This window comes from Polypterus senegalus, unplaced genomic scaffold (genome assembly GCF_016835505.1).
Source record: "Polypterus senegalus isolate Bchr_013 unplaced genomic scaffold, ASM1683550v1 scaffold_473, whole genome shotgun sequence".
Classification (NCBI taxonomy): Eukaryota; Metazoa; Chordata; class Cladistia; order Polypteriformes; family Polypteridae; genus Polypterus; species Polypterus senegalus.
In genome coordinates, this window is record NW_024384345.1 from 25,382 (window position 1) to 45,128 (window position 19,747).

Below are 19,747 nucleotides of genomic sequence, written 5' to 3' on the forward strand. Positions count from 1 at the left end.
AAAGCAAACGCCTTGGCAATCAATGCAACCAGTGACAAATTAAAAAAATATAGGAATAATTATCTTTGAAAAAGATTCTATTATAGCAACGATTGAATTTTTGTCAATATTTAAAAATCTGTATCATTGTGAGATACGTCAATTTTTTTAAAAACAATGAACTTTTGTGAATTTGAAAACAAAAAATCATCAGAAATATTTGTGGACAATTTAAAAAAATAAACTTGGATCTTTTTATTACCTAAAGTTTAAATACAGAAAGCAGAAATTGGTCTAATACAGGAATGTTTAATGCATGAATAAATATGTATAGGATGATTAAGAGTACGCTGCTCCAGTGACCTGATAATATTATTATTAATTATTTCTATGGTGTTTTTATTAAAGGCGACTGATAACATTTGAGATACAGTTGATTTAATTTCTTTTTCCAAATTAGAAGACATAAAGGTGCAGTGACCGGCTCATCGTCACACAGTGTCAGTACCAGGATTTGAACCACAAGGTTAGAAGTCCGAAGCCTTGACCACTATGCCACACTTCCTGCTAGTAATATTAGCTTTTTATTAAAAAAAATAAAATACAAATACTGTGCACAGAAAAGTATTTACTTAGTTACAAAGCACTTGCAATACATTCAAATAACCGACAATATAACTAAGTTCCTTTGCCTTATGACATTTTCCAAAGACAACTAACACAGCTAGTAATATAGAAATATTTCAGAATATTATTTCTTTACCCTAAAGGTTTTCTGGATTGGGTCATTTTCTCACATTCTGCCCTTTCTGTAATATGTTGTGATCAGAAGACTCTCTTTCTGTTCTGTTTTTCTCTTTCTTTCGCCTTTGTCTGCCAACCCTGTGACTTCACTCTTATCATCAGCAAAATCAAGAACAGCAGCTGCACAGACAAGTTGAGCGAGTTTTTGTACGGCTCTGTGTCACTGTGTGAAAGGAGAGCTGTAATGCTGCTGACAGTAGTAATGCCCTGCATCTTCAGGCTGCACGTTACTGATGGTCAGCGTGTAATCAAGTCCTGAGCCACTGCCACTGAAGCGACTTGAGATCCCAGACTGCAGAGTACTTGCCTCATAAATCAGCAGTTTTGGAGCTTCTCCTGTTCTCTGCTGATACCAGGCAAGACGTTTAGTGCTGCCACTGGTAATGGTGCTGCTGGCTTTACAGTTCATGCTGACAGTTTCTCCTGGCCGTGCTGGGAGACTTGAGGGAGACTGAGTCATGATGATATCTCCACAGTACCCTGGATAGAAGAGAATACAAGATATTTAAAAAAGTACAATTAGTTTATTTTTAAGACATAAATACAATTACAGTTTTACTCAATAGAATTCACATAATAGGTGTGATAATTTTATTTCTTGGTTTCACCTTCAAACAATACAAAGAAGGTCACCAAAGACAGAAGTGAGAAATCCATCTCCACTGTGTCTTAGAGACAGGCTTAACTGACTCGATCTCAGTGACTCCACTCTTTATGTCTCCAGCAGCTTTGAGGAGAGACGTCAGTATGCAAATCCTTAATGGGGAAGAAACAAAGGAAATGAAGTGAGGGTGTGCTCGACAATGAACTGAGAGAAGGGAGAATTCTTACATCTGCCATTTTGTGGTTTTATCAAAGCCTCACTCATTTTGAATTAAGGAAGGCTGGATATCATTTTTGTCCTGAACACTCAATGACCTGATTGTCCAATCCCTGTATGAGCTGTGTAGCTGTATGTGTGATTAGCTGGCTTGACTGTAACACTAACTGAATCTTTTTGCTGTTGTCAAAAAATTAAATTGCTATAACAAATGCTAACCATTTTTGCCTTTGTTCTGTTTTTTTTTTTTCAGCAATATAAATTCAAGTGTTTCCCACATAATATAGTGCATTGTAGTATAAAATAAAGATTACTGATGTAGATGAACCCAACAACAGGCCTTGGAATATGAATAAAAACATGATATTATCTATCTATCTATATTCTATCAATCTTATCCACTACAGGATTGCAGGGAAAGCTGAAACATATCCCAGAAAGCATCTGGCTTAAGGCAAGAACAGTTGTTGGACAAGACACCAGCCAATTGCAGGGTGAACACACACGCACACACACATATCAGTGGTCAGTTTAGCATCACTGGTTTTACATACTGTAGCATTCATGTCTTTGGAGGAATCGGGAGAACATGGAGGAAAGCCACATAGGCACCAGTAAAACATGCAGACTTCACACAGGGGCCACCTTGAACGGCTACCCTGTCCTCAATAATACAAGGCAGCAGTGTCACCATTGTGCCATTCATAACATAAGAAGAGGAAGAAGACAAAGATCTCCTGGAAGACTGAAAGAAGAAAGAAAAAAAAAGCAAAGAAGAATCGTGTTGTGTTTGTGTCATCGTTGAAGCCTTTTGGAAAGGTATTTGTGCAAATAAACCTTTTATTTAAACCGGGACTTGCATCTGTGAGATTGTGTCTGAGGTTCAGGGTGCTGCAACGCCCCCTACTGGTCACACTCCAATAAGCCTTTTACTTACTTACATTGGATTCAGAAAGTATTTGGATCCCTTCACTTTCTAAACACTTTTTTGTGTTATAGGTTTAATTTTACATCAATACATTTTTGCATCAATGTACAGTACATTCAGCAGTCCACAATGAAAGCACAAAAAACTGTTACATTTTTTATTAAAAAATCAACAACTGAAATCTCTCCTTCATATACATTAAGACTTTATGCCCTTTGCTGTGGCACTCCAAGTCATGGCTCGGTACAACTTGTCTGCTTTTATTATCTATGAAATGTTTCTATAACCTGCGGTGGGCTGGCACCCTGCCCGTGGTTTGTTCCTGCCTTGCGTCCTTTGTTGGCTGGGATTGTCTGTGTTAGGATATAGCGAGTTGGAAAATGACTGCCTTACTTACTGTTTTTATAACTTCATTGAAATTCACCTTAGGAAAATTAAATCAATTGGACATTGTTTAGAAAGTCACACTTGTAACTGTGAATATCCTACAATTCACACTTCATGTCAGGATAAAATATTAGCCATGATGTCCAAGAAGCTCAGTCTAACCATCTGAGAAAAAATTGTGGTGAATCGTAGATCAAGGCAAGGGTACAAAACCATTTCCATAGCTTTGCGTGTTCCCAGAAACACAGTGGCCTCAGATAATTGTGAAATGAAATAAGTTTGGAACCACCATGACACCTCCTAGAGTTTTCCATCTTGCCAAACTGAGTAATAAGGTGAGAAGGGCCATGGACAAGGTGATGACCAAGATCCCAGTGGCCACCCTAATAGAGCTTCAAATGTCCTTTGCTGAGATAGGAGAGTCTGTCTGAAGGATGACCACCTCACCAGCACTTCATCAGTCACACATTTATGGCAGAGTGGGTAGAAAGAAGCCACCCAAGTAAAAAGATTTTTACACACATTTGTACTCTGAAGGCATGGGAAAAAGACTTTCTGCTCTGAATAGACAAAAATTGTACTTTCTCACCAGAAATCCAAACATTATGTCACGTATAGACCAGGTTCTGCTCATCACCTGCCTAATACCATCTCTACAGTGAAGCATGGTGGGGGCAGCTTCATGCTATGGGGGCTTCTCAGCTAAAGGGATAGAGAGACTGGTAAGAATTGAGGGAAGACAATTACAAAGAGGACCTAAAAGAAAACCTGCGCCACAGTGCATGTAACCTCAGACTGGGGTGACTATCCACCTTTTAGCACAACAATGACCTGAAACATACATGGCAAGACAACACTGGAGTGGCTTCAGGAGAGCCACAGCCCAGAATGAAACCCCATGTGTGTAGAGACCCGAAGATGAAATTAATAGACACGTCACACACAGTCTAGTAAAGCCTCAGAGTATCTGCCAGAAAGAATGGGATAAACTGCCCAATTCCAAATGTGTAAAGCTTATAGAGATTTAACGAACTGTAAAGCTATAATTGCTGAAAAAATCTAAAAAAGGTTCTACATATTTACATCAATCAGAGATTTCAGTTTTTGATTTTAAATAAATTTGCAAATCTGTTAATTTTGTCATTATGAGTAATTAAGTATGTATTGATGGGAATAAACTGAAAACGTGTGCATTTAAAATAAATCTATAACACAATAAATTGTATGGCTGAATCACATTTCAGGAGTAATGTTGATCAGCGAATTTGCTGCATTCGCATTTGCCCAAGTTTGTTGAATTATTTACTGATAATTTGGCCAATTTAGAAGAATCTCTGAGGCACTACCTTCCCTTGGGGCGCTAGAGGGCAGCACTCCTGGGCGGCTGTGGCACCACGGATTTTTGCAGGCCATGTAGGTACTTGGAGTTTGGCACAGCCCTGTTGGGTTATGTAGAAGGCCATCAGGGGGAGCTGCAGAGCCCTACAGTGGACTTCCGCCTCACCTGGGAGTGATTCCAGGGAATACTGATGAGCCAGTTGGAGCACTCCTAGGAGTAGAATCAAATGCGTCACCCCACTCCATTCAGGTAGGCAAATTCAGGAGGATGTGGATGAAGCTTGCTGGTAGAGGAATGGAGGCGGAGAGAAAGAGAGAACAAAATGACTGTGATTTGTCTTGTGGACATTGTGCTGTAGTGGGGAGCAAAGAAAACGCTTCCCCACCTATAAATAAAAGTGTGCTGTGTGACAAATTGTGTTTTGCTTGTCTGTGTTAGGGTTAGGGCAACTATACATGCCCTAATAGTCCACAATATATAAATAACGCAGTGGGTAGCACTGCTGCCTCGTAGTTTGGACACCCGGATTCACCTCCCGGGTCCTCCCAGCGTGGAGTTTGCATGTTCTCCCGGTGTCTGCGTGGGTTTCCTACAGGTACTCCGGTTTCCTCTAACAGTCCAAATGCATGCAGGTTAGGTTTATTGGCGATTGTAAATTGTCCCTAGTTTTTGCTTGGTGTGTGTGTGTGTATGTGTTCTGCGGTGGGCTAGCATCCTGCCTGGGGTGTATTTCCTGCCTTGCGCCCTGTGTTGGCTGGGATTGGCTCCAGCAGACTCCTGTCACCCTGTAGTTAGGATATAGAGGGATGGATAATGGATGGATGGATATATATATGAGGCTTAGACCTGGTGCCCTTTTAATATTAAAGATTTCTTTAATTTTTAAAGGATTTATTTGAGAGATTTCTAAATAGGCAAACCTAAGAGGAAACCAATTCAAAATCAGAAAACACATATCAGTATTTAATGAACAAAGCAGTGTTCAAAACCAGCAAATCTGCACAAGAAACACAAATTGTATATCTAAACCAGGAAGCACAAATGAAACAGCGCTGAAGCTGAAATGAGAACTTCAGTTTCTTATTCCCCAGCTGCACAACTAAGTGGCTCTGCCTCCTTTGGCTACACATGCTGGAGACACACAGTGAAATAGCGGATGCTCTAAACATGCATTTTTCTGAGGTCTTCACAAGTGAGGAAGTGGATAACCTCCCAGAGCTAAACGCGACTACTAAGGAGGTACTGAGTGATTCAGAAATTGTAAAGGGAGAAGTGCTGCTTAGATTAAATATGCGGAAATCAAACAAATCACCAGGACCAGATAATATTTACCCTCGACTTCTTAAGGAGGCTAGTGAGTACATGTATAAACCCTTGACATATATTTTTAGGAAGTCACAGTGCAATGGAGAGATTCAAAAGGACTGGAAAATGACAAATATTATCCTGCTATACAGTTTAAAAAGGGTGACTGGGCAGATCCAAGCACCTACAGGCCAGTAAGCTTAACATGTATCACAGGAAAATGAATTGAAGGAATTATGAAGGATAAGATTGAGCAACACTTGGCAAGGACAGGAGTTTTTCTGAACAGTCAGCATGGGTTCAAAAGAGGAAGGTCATGTTTTACTAACATGTTGGAATTCTATGAGGAAGCAACAAAAGGATACGATCAAGTTGGAGCTTATGATATTAATTTTATGACTTTCAGAACGCATTTCATGAGGTGCCACATGAGAGGTTGGGCAACAAACTAAAAGAAGTGGGAGTTCAGGGTGATGTTTTTAGATGGGTGCAGAATTGGATCAGACTCAGGAAGCAGATGGTGATGGTGCGAGGAACCTCATCAGAATTGGTTGATGTTAAGAGTGGTGCTCCACAGGGGTCAGTGTTAGGGCCGCTGCTATTTTTAATATATATAAATGATTTACATAGGAATATAAGTAACAAGCTGGTTAGGTTTGCAGGTGATACCAAGATAGGTGGATTGGCAGATAATTTGGAATTACGTAAATCATTACAGAAGGACTTGGACAGCATACAGCCTTGGGCAGATTTGTGGCAGATGAAATTTATTATCAGTAAATGTAAAGTATTACACATAGGAACTAAAATGTTAGGTCTGAATACCCAATGAGAGGTTTTGAAATCAAGAGTACACATTATGAGAAGGATTTAGGAGTGAAGTTGGACTCTACGCTGTCAACTGCCAGACAGCGTTCAGAAGCCATTAAGAAGGCAAACAGTATGTCAGGTTATATAGCGCCTTGATGTGTGGAGTACAAGTACAAGGAGGTTTTGCTGAAGCTTTATAACACACTGGTGAGGCCTCATCTGGAGTACTGTGTGCAGTTTTGGTCTCTGGGATAGAAATGGTCCAGAGTAGAGCAACTAGGCTCATTCCAGTGCTACAGGAGATGAATTATGAAGAAAGATTAGAAGAGCTGGGCATTATCAGTTTAAGGAAAAAAAGATTAAGAGGTGACATGACTGAAGTGTTTAAAATTATGAAGGGAATCGAGACTGTTATTTTAAAAAGAGTTCATCAAGAACACAGGGACACAGTTGGAAACTTGTTAAGGATAAATTCCGCTCAAACATTAGGAAGTTTTTCTTTACACAGAAGCCATACTGTATATACTTGGAATAAGCTACCAGGTAGTGTGGTAGACAGTTGAACTTTAGGTAGTTTCAGAATTAGATTTGATGTTTTTTTAGAAGAATTAAGTAGATAGGACTGGTGAGCTTTGTTAAGAAGAATGGCCTGTTCTTGTCTAGATTGTTTTAATGTTCTAATCTTGTAATATATATCTGAGATGATAATGAACAAAGTAATAAATACATTTTGTAAGTGTAAAGTTTACTTCGTAAGCATACAACTTTTCTATGGTTCCCATGTTTTCGTTGAATTTTTTTAGATTTCATTGTAACTTTAATGAGGGTCATTTATTAATTATTGTTTGTCTGCTTCCTCCCATTAGACCACTTTACAACAGGCAGTTTGATCAAAGGTACCATAAGCATGTCCAGAGAACACAACTCATTGTGGTGTACAATTACTACCATCACTCCAAGATCACAGTCTTAAAAGAAGTTAAAATAATAACAACTTATCATAATGCCAACTGTGTAGCTTATTTCGTCAGAATCAATTGATGACAGAAAGCAGTCTTCTCATTTCATCTGCTCATTGCTTACTTAATGCAGTAGACAACAGCTCTTACTGATTCGATTTATTTCACTTTATAGGTGTTTTGTAAAAATGTGATGTGATGGTGTGGGTCCAACTCCATGGTCCCTCGTCTCGTTTGGTAGACTCTTGAATCGAACATCATCATAAATGGTGGCAGCGGTGGGATGAGCTGGCGATGGGGACTGAAGAAAAGGAGAAAGCGCAGTAAGCAGGATAGGCGCCAGACTTTGAAAGAGCTCACAGACCCAAGCCAAAGGAGGACATTTTAAAGACTGAACTTTTTAATGGAAATTTATTTATTGATTGTTTTATTGTCCTTTTAAAGGTCTTATTCTTTTAATGTTCTGTTTATACACGGGGTCTTAGGTTGTTTTAGTACTTTTATTGATTTGTTTTTATTGCAGTGTACGGTCACTTCACGGACCTGTGCCACTAGTTACACAGGGTTGGAGGAGGCAAACACCTAGTGACTTTTGTGTGTGATAAAATGTGGTCCGCAGCTGATTGGCACCTTTTTAAATAAATAATCGCAGCACTTGCGTCTTGGTAGGTGGGGGCGTGTTAGTGTGGCAAGAGTGGTTCCCAGGCACAGGTGTAGGATTGTCCCTGACCCTAATTGGAGCTGGGAGCTGCTAATTGACACCGCTGTGCCACATCCCCATTTTCAAAGGGGAAGCACGAGTGCAAGGGGAGAAAAAAAAGGATCGAGAAAGGAAAAAGAATGGAGTTTAAAGAGAGCAGAAAGTAGAAAGTGTAAAGAGCCGGTGCGGGAGTGAGTGATCTGAGGACAGCAGGCTTGTGGGTGAGAAATCAGGCAGCTGGGAAATGAGCCCTGAAGAAGAGTGTGTGGCCGACACTCTTGGGGTGGTTGCAATTTGGGTCACTCCAGCTGAGCTGTTCCAGGGAGAAGGATTGACCGGGAGCTTGCGTGGTCCGCCGTTGAAGACCGGGAAGAAACAGGAGTCAAGGAGGCTTGGAAGGAGAGCCCTAGCATGAGAGCCATGGCCGTTAGAAACCCAAGTCTAAGTCCAGCAAGGGAGCCTCTCTGTAGTCATGGGACGACAGGCAACCAGACCTGAGGAAGGTCAGCTTTGTCTGCTGTTAGGGCGACTCCTCTGCTGCAAGGCCCACATAGGATAAGCAGGAGAGCCGTCAGTGTTAAAAGAAGAAGGCAAAGGGTTTTATAAAGGACTGTTCCTGCCATGTGTTTTTAACCTCGTTTTAATGGATTTATTTATTGTGATTTTAACCTGCACCTTTTTTGGATTATTTAATTATGGATATTGGAGCACTACACTTTTTGGGACACTTGTTTTTGTTTGATTGTTTTAATAAAAGCACTGAACACTTTTGCACCTTCCCCTTGCTTCATGTGGTGTCTTCACTTGTACACCTCATCCTGGTCATGACTATTGATGGTGTCGGGTTCAAGAGGCTCCCAAATGAGATAAGGGAGTATGGAGCCGAACCTGCACCATCACATGTGTTGATACGGTTTTGCTGCTTTCTCAAATACTTTTTAAAGTTTCTTTGTGTTCATGTCTCAGCTCAGTGACCTCTGTCTTTGAATCGGTGCTAAGACTGGCTGCACATGTGCCACTGATCAGGGCAGGTTTTTATGGGTATCTGTCACTGTGTGAGTGGGGCATCTTCTGTCTGCAGACAATAATAATGTCCTGCGTCTTCAGGTTGAACTCCATGGACAGTCAGAGTGAAGTCAGTCCTTGATCCACGCCCACTGAAGTGATTTGGAATCCCAGACTGTTTGATTTAAAGATAAGAAGTTTAGGAGCTTCACTTATTTGATTAATAGTAGTAACTATATGCTAATTTACTTATTTTACAATTAATAGTAACATCTTCTCCTGCCCTGGTTGATTTAGCTGGTGGTGTCTGGGTCACAGATATCTCTCCATTTCCTTCTGTGAAATAAAAGATAATTTTACATTTTCTGTATTAATATATGTCTTTAAACAGTATTGCATGTGATTCATATAATAAATTGTAGGAAATTCTACTAATAATGATATTCACATGTATAATCAATTTTTTTAGTTAGCGCTGCTTTCTACGTGTAGGCTATAAAATAACTGTCATACTGTGAGTGAAGAAGACAAAGATGCAGAGGAGTGGCACAAGAGGCGACATTGTCACTTCAGATCTTTGTCAGTCTGCCTCAGTCAGAGGCTATAAACACAGCCAGTGCAGTCAGGTGGGCAATTAGACACAAAGGGGCGTGACTATGCAAATCACCTGGCTGAATTCAGTGCCAATCAAGCTCCATTGCTCCACTAACCTGTTGAATGCAACTTCTCTTTTCTGTCACTCCGGGTCATCTTAACAGACAGTTTGTGTTTGTTGTATTTAGTTATAACATTATATCTTCTCTTCACTGTCCTGATCCACTTCACAGTTTTGTTTGTTGCTGTCTTTCCACATTTGCTTCTCCTTGTCTAATTTACAGTGACTCCAAAATGTTTGGAACAAAGATATATTTTTATATGACATAGTAAATTTGTCATTAGATATGGGGTTCTTCCCAAATTGTCTTAAGACTGCTGTTGTTAAACCCCTGCTCAAGAAAACTAATCTATTTGGTATTTGGTCTCGTCCGATGCGGGAGATGGACGTCTGAAGTGGAGCTCCGCTAGCAGTGGTGCTATTTTTCATATTATTTGCTCATTATTCTGAGATATCCTGTATTTATTCGACCGAGAGGGACCGCTACAGTATATGTAAACACATATAAACATGGCCAACAAGAAGGAAAGAACGAAAGAATCGAAGACTAAAGCTACATCCAAGCTGCGATCAGCAAGCCCTAGCTCGAGATACGGCCTGTCAGAGACAGACCTGGATCAGATGGGCGAAAGTACAGACTCCTCGGGACCACGGTCCGCTACATCGTCGCCGGCTGAGAGCGAAAAGGGGAGTGAAGGTGCGATCGTGAGTGCAGATGTGGATAGCTCGCCGATTGGAGAGGATTACCTGAAACTGGAAAAGGCGGGAGGTCCGCGGCTTCAGTTACGCAATTACGCGGGACTGGAGCAGCGGGACACCGCTTCAGCAGAGTCTGCTGCTTCATCTACGGCACAAGAAGGCACATTTGAGCTATCTGAACTGAAAGTGTTGCTCGCTGAGCTCACGCAAGATATAAAGGAAAGCGAGAAGGCTAATGAGAAAGCAACGGCAAAGGCACTTGAGAGACTGAAACAGGAATTAAAACAGGAGATGAAACAGGCCAATGAATGTCTGCGACAGGAAATCCAACAGGCAAATGAAAGGCTGCGACAGGAATTCCAACAGGCAAATGAAAGGCTGCGTCAAGAGGTCCAACTTGAACCGACAGGTGCTGGGCAAAATTGAAGAGCGCATTGAGAAAAACTCGGCTAAACTGAGCACGCTTGCTGATCAATTGGAGCATCTTAGTGAGACATTCACGAATCGGATCGAAATAGCCGAACATCTAGCTTCCAGTGCCGAGGAAAGAGCAGTAAATGCCAGTTCGGAATGTAAAAAACTCGGAGAAAAACTTGGAGACAGACTGGCTGCTTTAGAAGATGGCAGTAGAAGGTATAATGTCAGAATTGAAGGCCTGCGGAGAATCGAGAAAGTTTAAACCCTGTGAAATTCGCAACTGAACTTTTTCTAAAATAATCGGGCGACTTTAAAGCAGAATCTGAGATAGCAGCGGCTTACAGCGCGGATCAAACACCGTCAGACCCGACCAAGATCTTTTATAGTTCGTTTTGAACGATTATCATTTAAGTTAGAGGTGATGGAACTCCTCAGAAAAAGGAAAATATTATATATGAAAATTGCCACATTCGCGTCTTCCCTGACTTCTCTCCAGCAACAGCTATTAAAGCGCAGCCTTCTATAATATTAAACAGCGCTACGGCAAGCCAATGTCAAATCGGCCTCCTGTATCCGGCAAAACTGAAAGTGGAATGGCAGGGTCATTTCTATGTTTTCGCTAGCAAGGAGGAGGCAGAAAATGAGTTAAGAAAGCTGATCCGGGACTATTCTGATACATAATTGTGAGTCATGGCGGTAAATGATAAAGCTAGGATTAATAATCTACTGTCTGATCTATTTGTTTTAAAATACGGGTTTTTTTATCAGCATATATTCTCATATTCTTATTATTACTTACTTATTATTATTATTACTTACTTATTACTTATTATTACTTAGTATTACTAGGGCTAAATGTTTATGTTTTATTGTGCTTAATTACGTTTTCCTCCTCTTTTTTCTTTTCTAATTATTTCATGTGTACCCTAAATGAGACTGTTCAATATCATACCCTTGGTTTACTGTTATTGCTATTACTGCATTAAGACTTGTTATGCTTGTTTTGGACACATCTTTAACACCATCACCTGGGTTTATTATCTGGGGATATCATCTTAATGCACTAAAATTGCTGAAGATTATATGTATGTGTATGTGTATGTATGTATGTGTATATATGTGTGTATGTATATGTATATATATATATATATATATATATATATATGTATATATATATATATATATGTATATATATATATATATATGTATATATTAAGTGCAAAATTCTTTTTTCTTTTTTTTCTTTTTCCTCTTTTAAAGACTATATTGGTAACAGATATCTCTATCTTTTAACCTTAAAGCGCCACTGCATGGGGGCTTGATGTGCTTTGGGCGTGCTCTGTCTCTGGGTATGTCAGAGGACTGGGACTGCGTGAAGTGGGTTTTAGCCTCACCTGGGGAGGCAAAAAGGGAGGGTGGGGGGTTAAGGGGGGAAGAGAAAGAGAGCAGGCTTGATCTATATCTAATCTATCATCTCAATCTTTATAATTATAACTATCAACGTAATAATAAGCTGCATGGCAACAACTCTTGGGGGAATAGGAAATTAAGACCTAAACTATCTCACTTCCAGTTAAGACTATAAATGACATCAAAAACTCAGAATCAGTGTCTCCATGATGGGACAGTTAACTTCGTAAGCTGGAATGTTAAAGGCCTGAATCACGAATTAAAGAGAAAGAAAGTACTTGCTCACCTAACAGGTCTAAATGCTAAAATAGTATTTTTACAGGAAACCCACTTACTAAGTAAGGATCAGTTCCGGCTGCAAAAGACTGGACTGGCCAAATGTTCCATTCTAGTTTCACAAAGAAAACTAGAGGGGTGGGAATTCTTATACATAGAACAGTACCATTTGTAGCATCAGATGTAGTATTGGATCCTGAAGGGAGATATGTGATGGTCATGGGAGACTTAGCTAACTGTAAAATGATTTTGATAAATGTTTATGCACCTAATGTTGATGATAAGGAATTTATACAAAATTTATTTGCATCCATTCCCAATCTGAACACTCATAAACTTATAATGGCTGGGGACTTTAATTGTGTTCTAAATCCACTTTTAGATAAGACTTCCTCCACAGGGGGAACGGCAACTAACACCGCAAAGATAATTACAAAGTTTATAACTGATCACAACTTATCAGATCCCTGGAGGTTTTAAACCCAAATTCAAGAACATATTCTTTCTACTCACCAGTACATCATTGCTACTCAAGGATTGATTACTTCTTTATAGATAATAACTTCTTGCCTAAGATTAAATCTTGTAAATACGATGCTATTGTTATTTCAGACCATGCTCCGATGATCTTGGAGCTGAAATTACTAAGCCCCATACACTCACCCCAGATGGCCTCAATCCGCTTCTATTAGCTGACGAGAATTGTACTGAATTTATATCCAAACAAATTGAATTCTTTCTAGAGACAAATACATCCCCTGAGATCTCTGCAGGAATACTCTGGGAAACTCTTAAGGCCTTCTTAAGAGGACAGATTATCTCATATCTTTCCCACAGAAATAAATCCGAAGCAAGAAAGTAGCAGAGATAAAAAGTGAAATTACTAAAATAGATGAAGAACATGCCAGACTACCAAGCGAGACTCTACATAAGAGGAGGCAGGCTCTACATTCAGAATTAAACCTCTTGACAACTAAAGAAACCGAACAACTAATTTACAAATCCAGACATCATTATTATGAACATGGAGAGAAAGCTAATAAGCTTTTAGCGCAACAAATTCACAAGCAAGATGTATGCAACGCAATCTCGTAATTACTAACACGAATGGAGATAAAATCATCGAACACAAAAATATAATGTACACTTTTAGAGACTACTATAAATCCCTATATACTACTGAGTTTAAAGAAGACAATATACAATCTAATGCATTTCTGGATAAATTACAGATACCACAAATTGACGCTTTTAGTGTGGAGGAACTCGATAAACCTCTGTCATTATCAGAATTACTGGATGCTATAAAGTCACTCCAAGGTGGAAAAGCAGCAGGCCCTGACGGCTACCCTGCAGAGTTTTACAAGAAATTCTCCGCTCAGCTAGCTCCCTCCTATTAGCAACATTTACAGAAGCCAGAGATAACCAATCTCTTCCACAAACCTTTCGCCAAGCACTAATCACTGTCTTTCCAAAACAAAATAAGGACTTATTACAATGTGCATCATACAGACCAATTTCACTTCTGAATAACGACGTTAAAATACTCTCTAAAATCATAGCTAGAAGGATGGAGAAAGTGCTCCCTCGGTAATATCACAAGACCAAACTGGATTTATTAGGGGCCGACACTTATCTTCAAATCTTCGACGCCTGTTTAATGTAATATACTCACCAACTAAATCAAACACCCCAGAAATATTATTATCATTGGATGCAGAAAAAGCATTCGACATGATTGAATGGAAATACCTTTTACTATTTTGGAGAAGTTTGGGTTTGGCCCAACATTTGTGCATGGATTAAATTACTGTATACTAACCCAGAAGCTTCAGTTTGCATCAATAACATTTGCTCAGACTACTTTAAACTAGAACGTGGCACAAGACAAGGATGCCCTTTGTCACCACTGCTGTTTGCAATTGCCATTGAACCACTGGCAATACATTGTCGAAATACTGATCAGATAAAGGGGATTAGCAGAGAAGGACTGGAACAGAAAATCTCATTATATGCAGATGACATGGTACTGTATATATCGGACCCAGAAAATTCTGTGCCTGCAGTCTTAGCAGCACTCACAGAATTTCAAAAGCTCTCTGGTCTCAGAATTAATCTGAATAAAAGTGTACTCTTTCCGGTGAATTCGCAAGCATATAATATTAGATTAGACACCCTTCCTTTTATCATTGCAGAACAGTTTAAATACCTCGGGATAAACATCACAAGTAAACATAAAGTTCTATATCAACAAAATTTCGTCTGCATGGAAAAAATTAAACAAGACTTGCATAGATGGTCAACCCTTCATCTCACACTAGCTGGAAGAATTAACACTGTTAAGATGAATATTCTTCCTAAGCTCCTTTTTATTTCAAAACATACCAATATACATTAATAAATCGTTCTTTAAGCAATTAGATTCAACAATAACCTCATTTATTTGGAATTCTAAACATCCACGCATCAAAAGAGCGACCCTACAAAGACAAAAGGCAGAAGGTGGCATGGCTCTACCTAACTTCCAGTTTTATTACTGGGCAAATATACAGCGATAAGAACCTGGACACAAATAGAAGAACATACACAGGCATGGACCGCAATAGAAGTAAAATCCTGCAGTACTTCTTTGTATTCCTGCTCTGTGCTCCAATAAACACACGTTATCGGCAATACACTAATAACCCAATTGTGCTCCACTCACTTAGAATCTGGAACCAATGTAGAAAGCATTTTAAGACGGAGAAGCTTCTTTCTGTGGCACCCTGCAAAAGAACCACCTCTTTCAACCCTCACAAACATATGCAGTTTTAATATCTGGAAAAATTTGGAATTAACTTGCTTAGAGATCTTTATATAGACAACGTCTTTGCATCCTATGAACAATTACAGTCCAAATTTAACATTCCAGCTACAAATTTCTTTCACTATCTTCAAATCAGGAACTTTGTTAAACAGAACCTTCCAGATTTTCCTCATCTTGCACCCTCATCCACGCTGGAAAAATTATTGCTCAATTTCAAGGAGTTAGACTCCATCTCTACAATATATAAAATCCTTTTACAATCCCTTCCTTTCAAAGATCCAAGAGGACACTGGGAAAATGACCTCTCAATTAATATATCAGAAAAGGAGTGGAAAGTAGCAATGCAGAGAATTCACTCAAGCTCCATATGCAAAGCATACAATTATACAACTCAAAATTATATATCGAGCACATCTGTCTCGACTAAAACTCTCAAAATGTTTCCAGGGCATGATCCAACCTGCGAACGTTGCAACCAAGCCCCAGCCTCACTGGGTCACATGTTCTGGGCCTGCACCAAATTAACATTATTCTGGACAAAAATTTTTAATTACCTCTCAGACAGTCTTGGACTCACAATCCCTCCTAACCCATTAACAGCTGTGTTTGGGGTTCTTCCAGAGGGTCTTAAAGTGGAGAAAGACAAACAAATTGTGATTGCATTCACTACACTGTTGGCACGCAGACTTATTCTGATAAACTGGAAGAACCCAAACTCTCCTCTTTTAAGTCAGTGGGAAACCGATGTGTTATATTATTTGAAATTGGAAAAATCAAATACTCAGTTAGAGGATCTGTGCAGACTTTTTCAAAACATGGCAGGATCTAATCAGTAATATTTTGAAATGAGTTTATAAAGCACAGAGAATTTGTTGATTTAGGTATTTTTTACAAGCCTTAAATTTTACACCATTTGGCTTGCTCTCTCTCTCAAGGGTGGGGATCGATCTGTTCTTAGCATAATTCTTTTTTTTGTAAAAACTTGATTACTATGTATTGATTATAATAAAATTAATAAATAAAAAAAAAAAAAAAAAAACAGAAAACTAATCTTGACTCCCCTTTTTTGAAAATTTTAAACCTATCTCTAGCCTGCCATTCTTAAGTAAAATCCTAGAAAAGGCGGTCTTTATACAGTTAAATGACCACCTCAATAAACATGCTATTCTTGACAAGTTTCAGTCAGGTTTTAGAACAAATCACAGCACAGAAACTGCACTTGTTAAAGTAGTAAATGACTTGTGGGTAAATGCAGACAGAGGCCATTTATCTGTTCTCATCCTCTTAGATCTGAGTGCTGCATTTGACACCATTGATCACAATATTCTTAGAAATCGCCTTAATCAAAGGGTAGGCCTCTCTGGCAGTGTCTTAAATTGGTTTGAGTCTTACTTGGCAGGTAGAAAATTCTTTGTAAGTTGTGGTTATTATAACTCAAAGACACATGATATTCTATATGGTGTTCCACAAGGCTCTATCCTGGGACCGCTGCTCTTTTTGATCTACATGCTTCCGTTAGGTCAGATTATCTCAACGCATAGCGAGAGCTACCACAGCTATGCTGATGACACACAGCTGTATTTATCAATAGCGCCTGATGACCCAGACTCTCTTGGTTCACTGACCCAATGTCTTACTTGTATTTCTGAATGGATGAGTAGTCATTTTCTCAAACTAAATAAGGAGAAAACAGAAATTTTAGTGATTGGCTAAAATGGATGTAATGAGGGTATTAGAAATAAACTTAATCCATTAGGCTTCAAAGTCAAGACAGAGGTAAAGAATTTAGGGGTAATTATCGACTGTGACCTAAATTTTAAATCATATTTTAATCAGATTACTAGGATAAAGAAAACCGAACACATCTCTCCTGTTTTGATGTCAATGCATTGGTTGCCTGTGTCATTCAGAATTGACTTTAAAATACTGCTTATGGTTTACAAAGCCTTAAACTAATCTCATTCCATCCTATATTTCAGAATTCCTTTCACCTTACACTCCAAATCGCAACCTTAGATCTTCACATGAGTGTCTGCTTAGAATTCCAAGAGCTAAGCTTAAAAGAAGTGGTGAGGCGGCCTTCTGCTGCTATGCACCTAAAATCTGGAATAGCCTGCCAATAGGAATTCACCAGGCTAATACAGTAGAGCACTTTAAAACACTGCTAAAAACAAACTACTTTAACATGGCTTACTTATAGCTTCATTTTAGTGTAACCATGATATTCTGTATATGCATTTAATTATCATTTTTATCATATCTCTGCAATCTACTAACCACTACTATCTCTGCTGTTCTTTTTGATCTGCGCGACCACCACCTGATCAGGGCACCATGATGTCCCTACATTGATGGATTGAAGGCCAGAGTTCCACATGACCATCATCATCGTTCTTCAACGTGGAGCCTGAAAACCATGACGACTGATTGAGATCATTTATGATAGGTAGAATGCCCATTGGGGGCTGGGAGGTCTCATGGCCTCGGCCCCTGCAGATTTTGTTTATTTCTCCAGGAATCTGGAGTTTTTGTTTTTTCTGTCCTCCCAGGCCATCAGACCTTACTTTATTCTATGTTAATTAGTATTTCCCAATTTTATTTTTATATTTTGTCTTTTTGTTTTCACTTTCTTCATCCTGTAAAGCACTTTGAGCTACATCATTTGCATGAAAGTGTGCTGTATAAATAAATATTGTTGTTATATAAATCAAACAATTCAGATGTGATTAAATGAACATGGCAGACTTTAATTTAAAGATATCTGCATATATTTTGGTCACAACCATGTAGAAATTAGAACACTTTTTATCCAATGGTCCCCTGATTTCAGGGCACCAGAATTAGATTAGATTAGATTAGGTTATGGTGGCATGGTGGCTCAGTGGTAGTGCTGCTGCCTCGCAATTAGGGGATCTGGGTTCATCTCCCGGGTCCTCCCTGCATGGAGTTTGCATGTTCTCCCCGTGTCTGCATGGGTTTCCTCCAGTTTCCTCCCACAGTCCAAAGACATGCAGGTTAGGTGCATTGGTAATCCTATATTGTCCCTAGTGTGTGCTTGGTGTTTGTAAGCGTGCCCTGTGGTGGGCTGGCAACCTGCCTGGGGTTTGTTTCCTGCCTTGCGCTCTGTGTTGGCTAGGATTGGCTCCAGCAGACCCCTGTGACCCTGTAGTTAGGATATAATGGGTTGAATAATGGATGGATGGATAGATTAGATTAGATACATTTCATTAAATGTTTGTGATAGAGAAATGGCAGGTACATTAAAAGAGTCCTATTCTATATTTCTATGTTTCTATATTTCATATATATATTTCTATTCATTTTGTAAAGCACTTTGAGCTACATTTTCTTGTATGAAAATGTGCTATATAAATAAATGTTGATTGATTGATTAATTTAGTACTTTGTTGAAAAACTCTTGCATGAAATGACTGCTTGAAGTCTGCAATTCATAGACATTATCGTGAGCTGAAGATGTTCTTCATAAAGAAAGTTTCTTATGTAAATTGTCTTTTGTTTCCAGCAAAATATGTGCTATTGACACAAGAAGAAAGACATTTTGTCCTTTCTGGAAGCAATTTACGTGAATTAATTCGTCATGTGTCTGTCTGCCATTTAGTATTTAAATGAAGTGCTGTAGTGAAAAAAGGATTTATTTCATGTCATGTTTGAATATTTTGTTGAGCCACGTGTTGTAATTATTCTACTGGTATGATCTCTATGATCACAGTCATAAAGATGTATAAGAGACAGGAAAGAAACTCGAAGTTCCACCGCATATGGAAGGTACCTACCAGCAAACACATCTACAGGAATCAAGAAACAAGAACACGCAGGTGCTCCGTAATGGCCAGCATGGTGGAGAGCAAGTAGCTTTCTGGGTAGTTAATTTTCCAGTGGATAAAGCTGGTAATGTGCACAACTGTGAATTTTAGTTTGTGTTCCTGTAGAAAATGTGCAGCATGTCATGATTTAAAAAATGCACTGTGCTCATCCGAGGTAACGTGGATGACAGACATGTATAGAACTTATTCAAATGATGTTCAGGTGCGAACAAGGCTTTAGAAAGCAATTTTCTTATTTTTCATTGCCCCCTAAAAAATGTTAAACTCCCAAAAAAATCTTTTGTATTTGAGAATTTTGTATTTCAAATTTCCCAATCAAAAAACTGCCTGAACACAATGCACTATAAATATGACAAGAGCAATGAACAGCCCAATTGATGCTATGACTAACATTTCTTTCATAGACCAAAATCACACAAGGAGTGCCGCAGTGGGCTTTACCAGGTCCTGTTTTTTTGACAGCCCCACAGCCTTGACTTTCTAAAATGACAACAAAAAACTCCCAAAAAAAACCTTGTGGGGAATAAAACGGAAGAAATCTTGGGAACGGCAGTTCAAGGAGAGACCCCTTTTCAGGTACTACTGGCCATGAAGTACTTTTGA

General features: G+C 39.1%; 1 gene segment (V, D, J or C); it reads right to left on the reverse strand.

The window, feature by feature from the left end:
* Window positions 1-534: 534 nt before the first annotated feature.
* Window positions 535-1,506, reverse strand: LOC120521937. The segment is given in 2 exon segments: window positions 535-1,263; window positions 1,392-1,506. Coding segments are annotated over 2 exon segments (369 nt in total).
* Window positions 1,507-19,747: the final 18,241 nt, after the last annotated feature.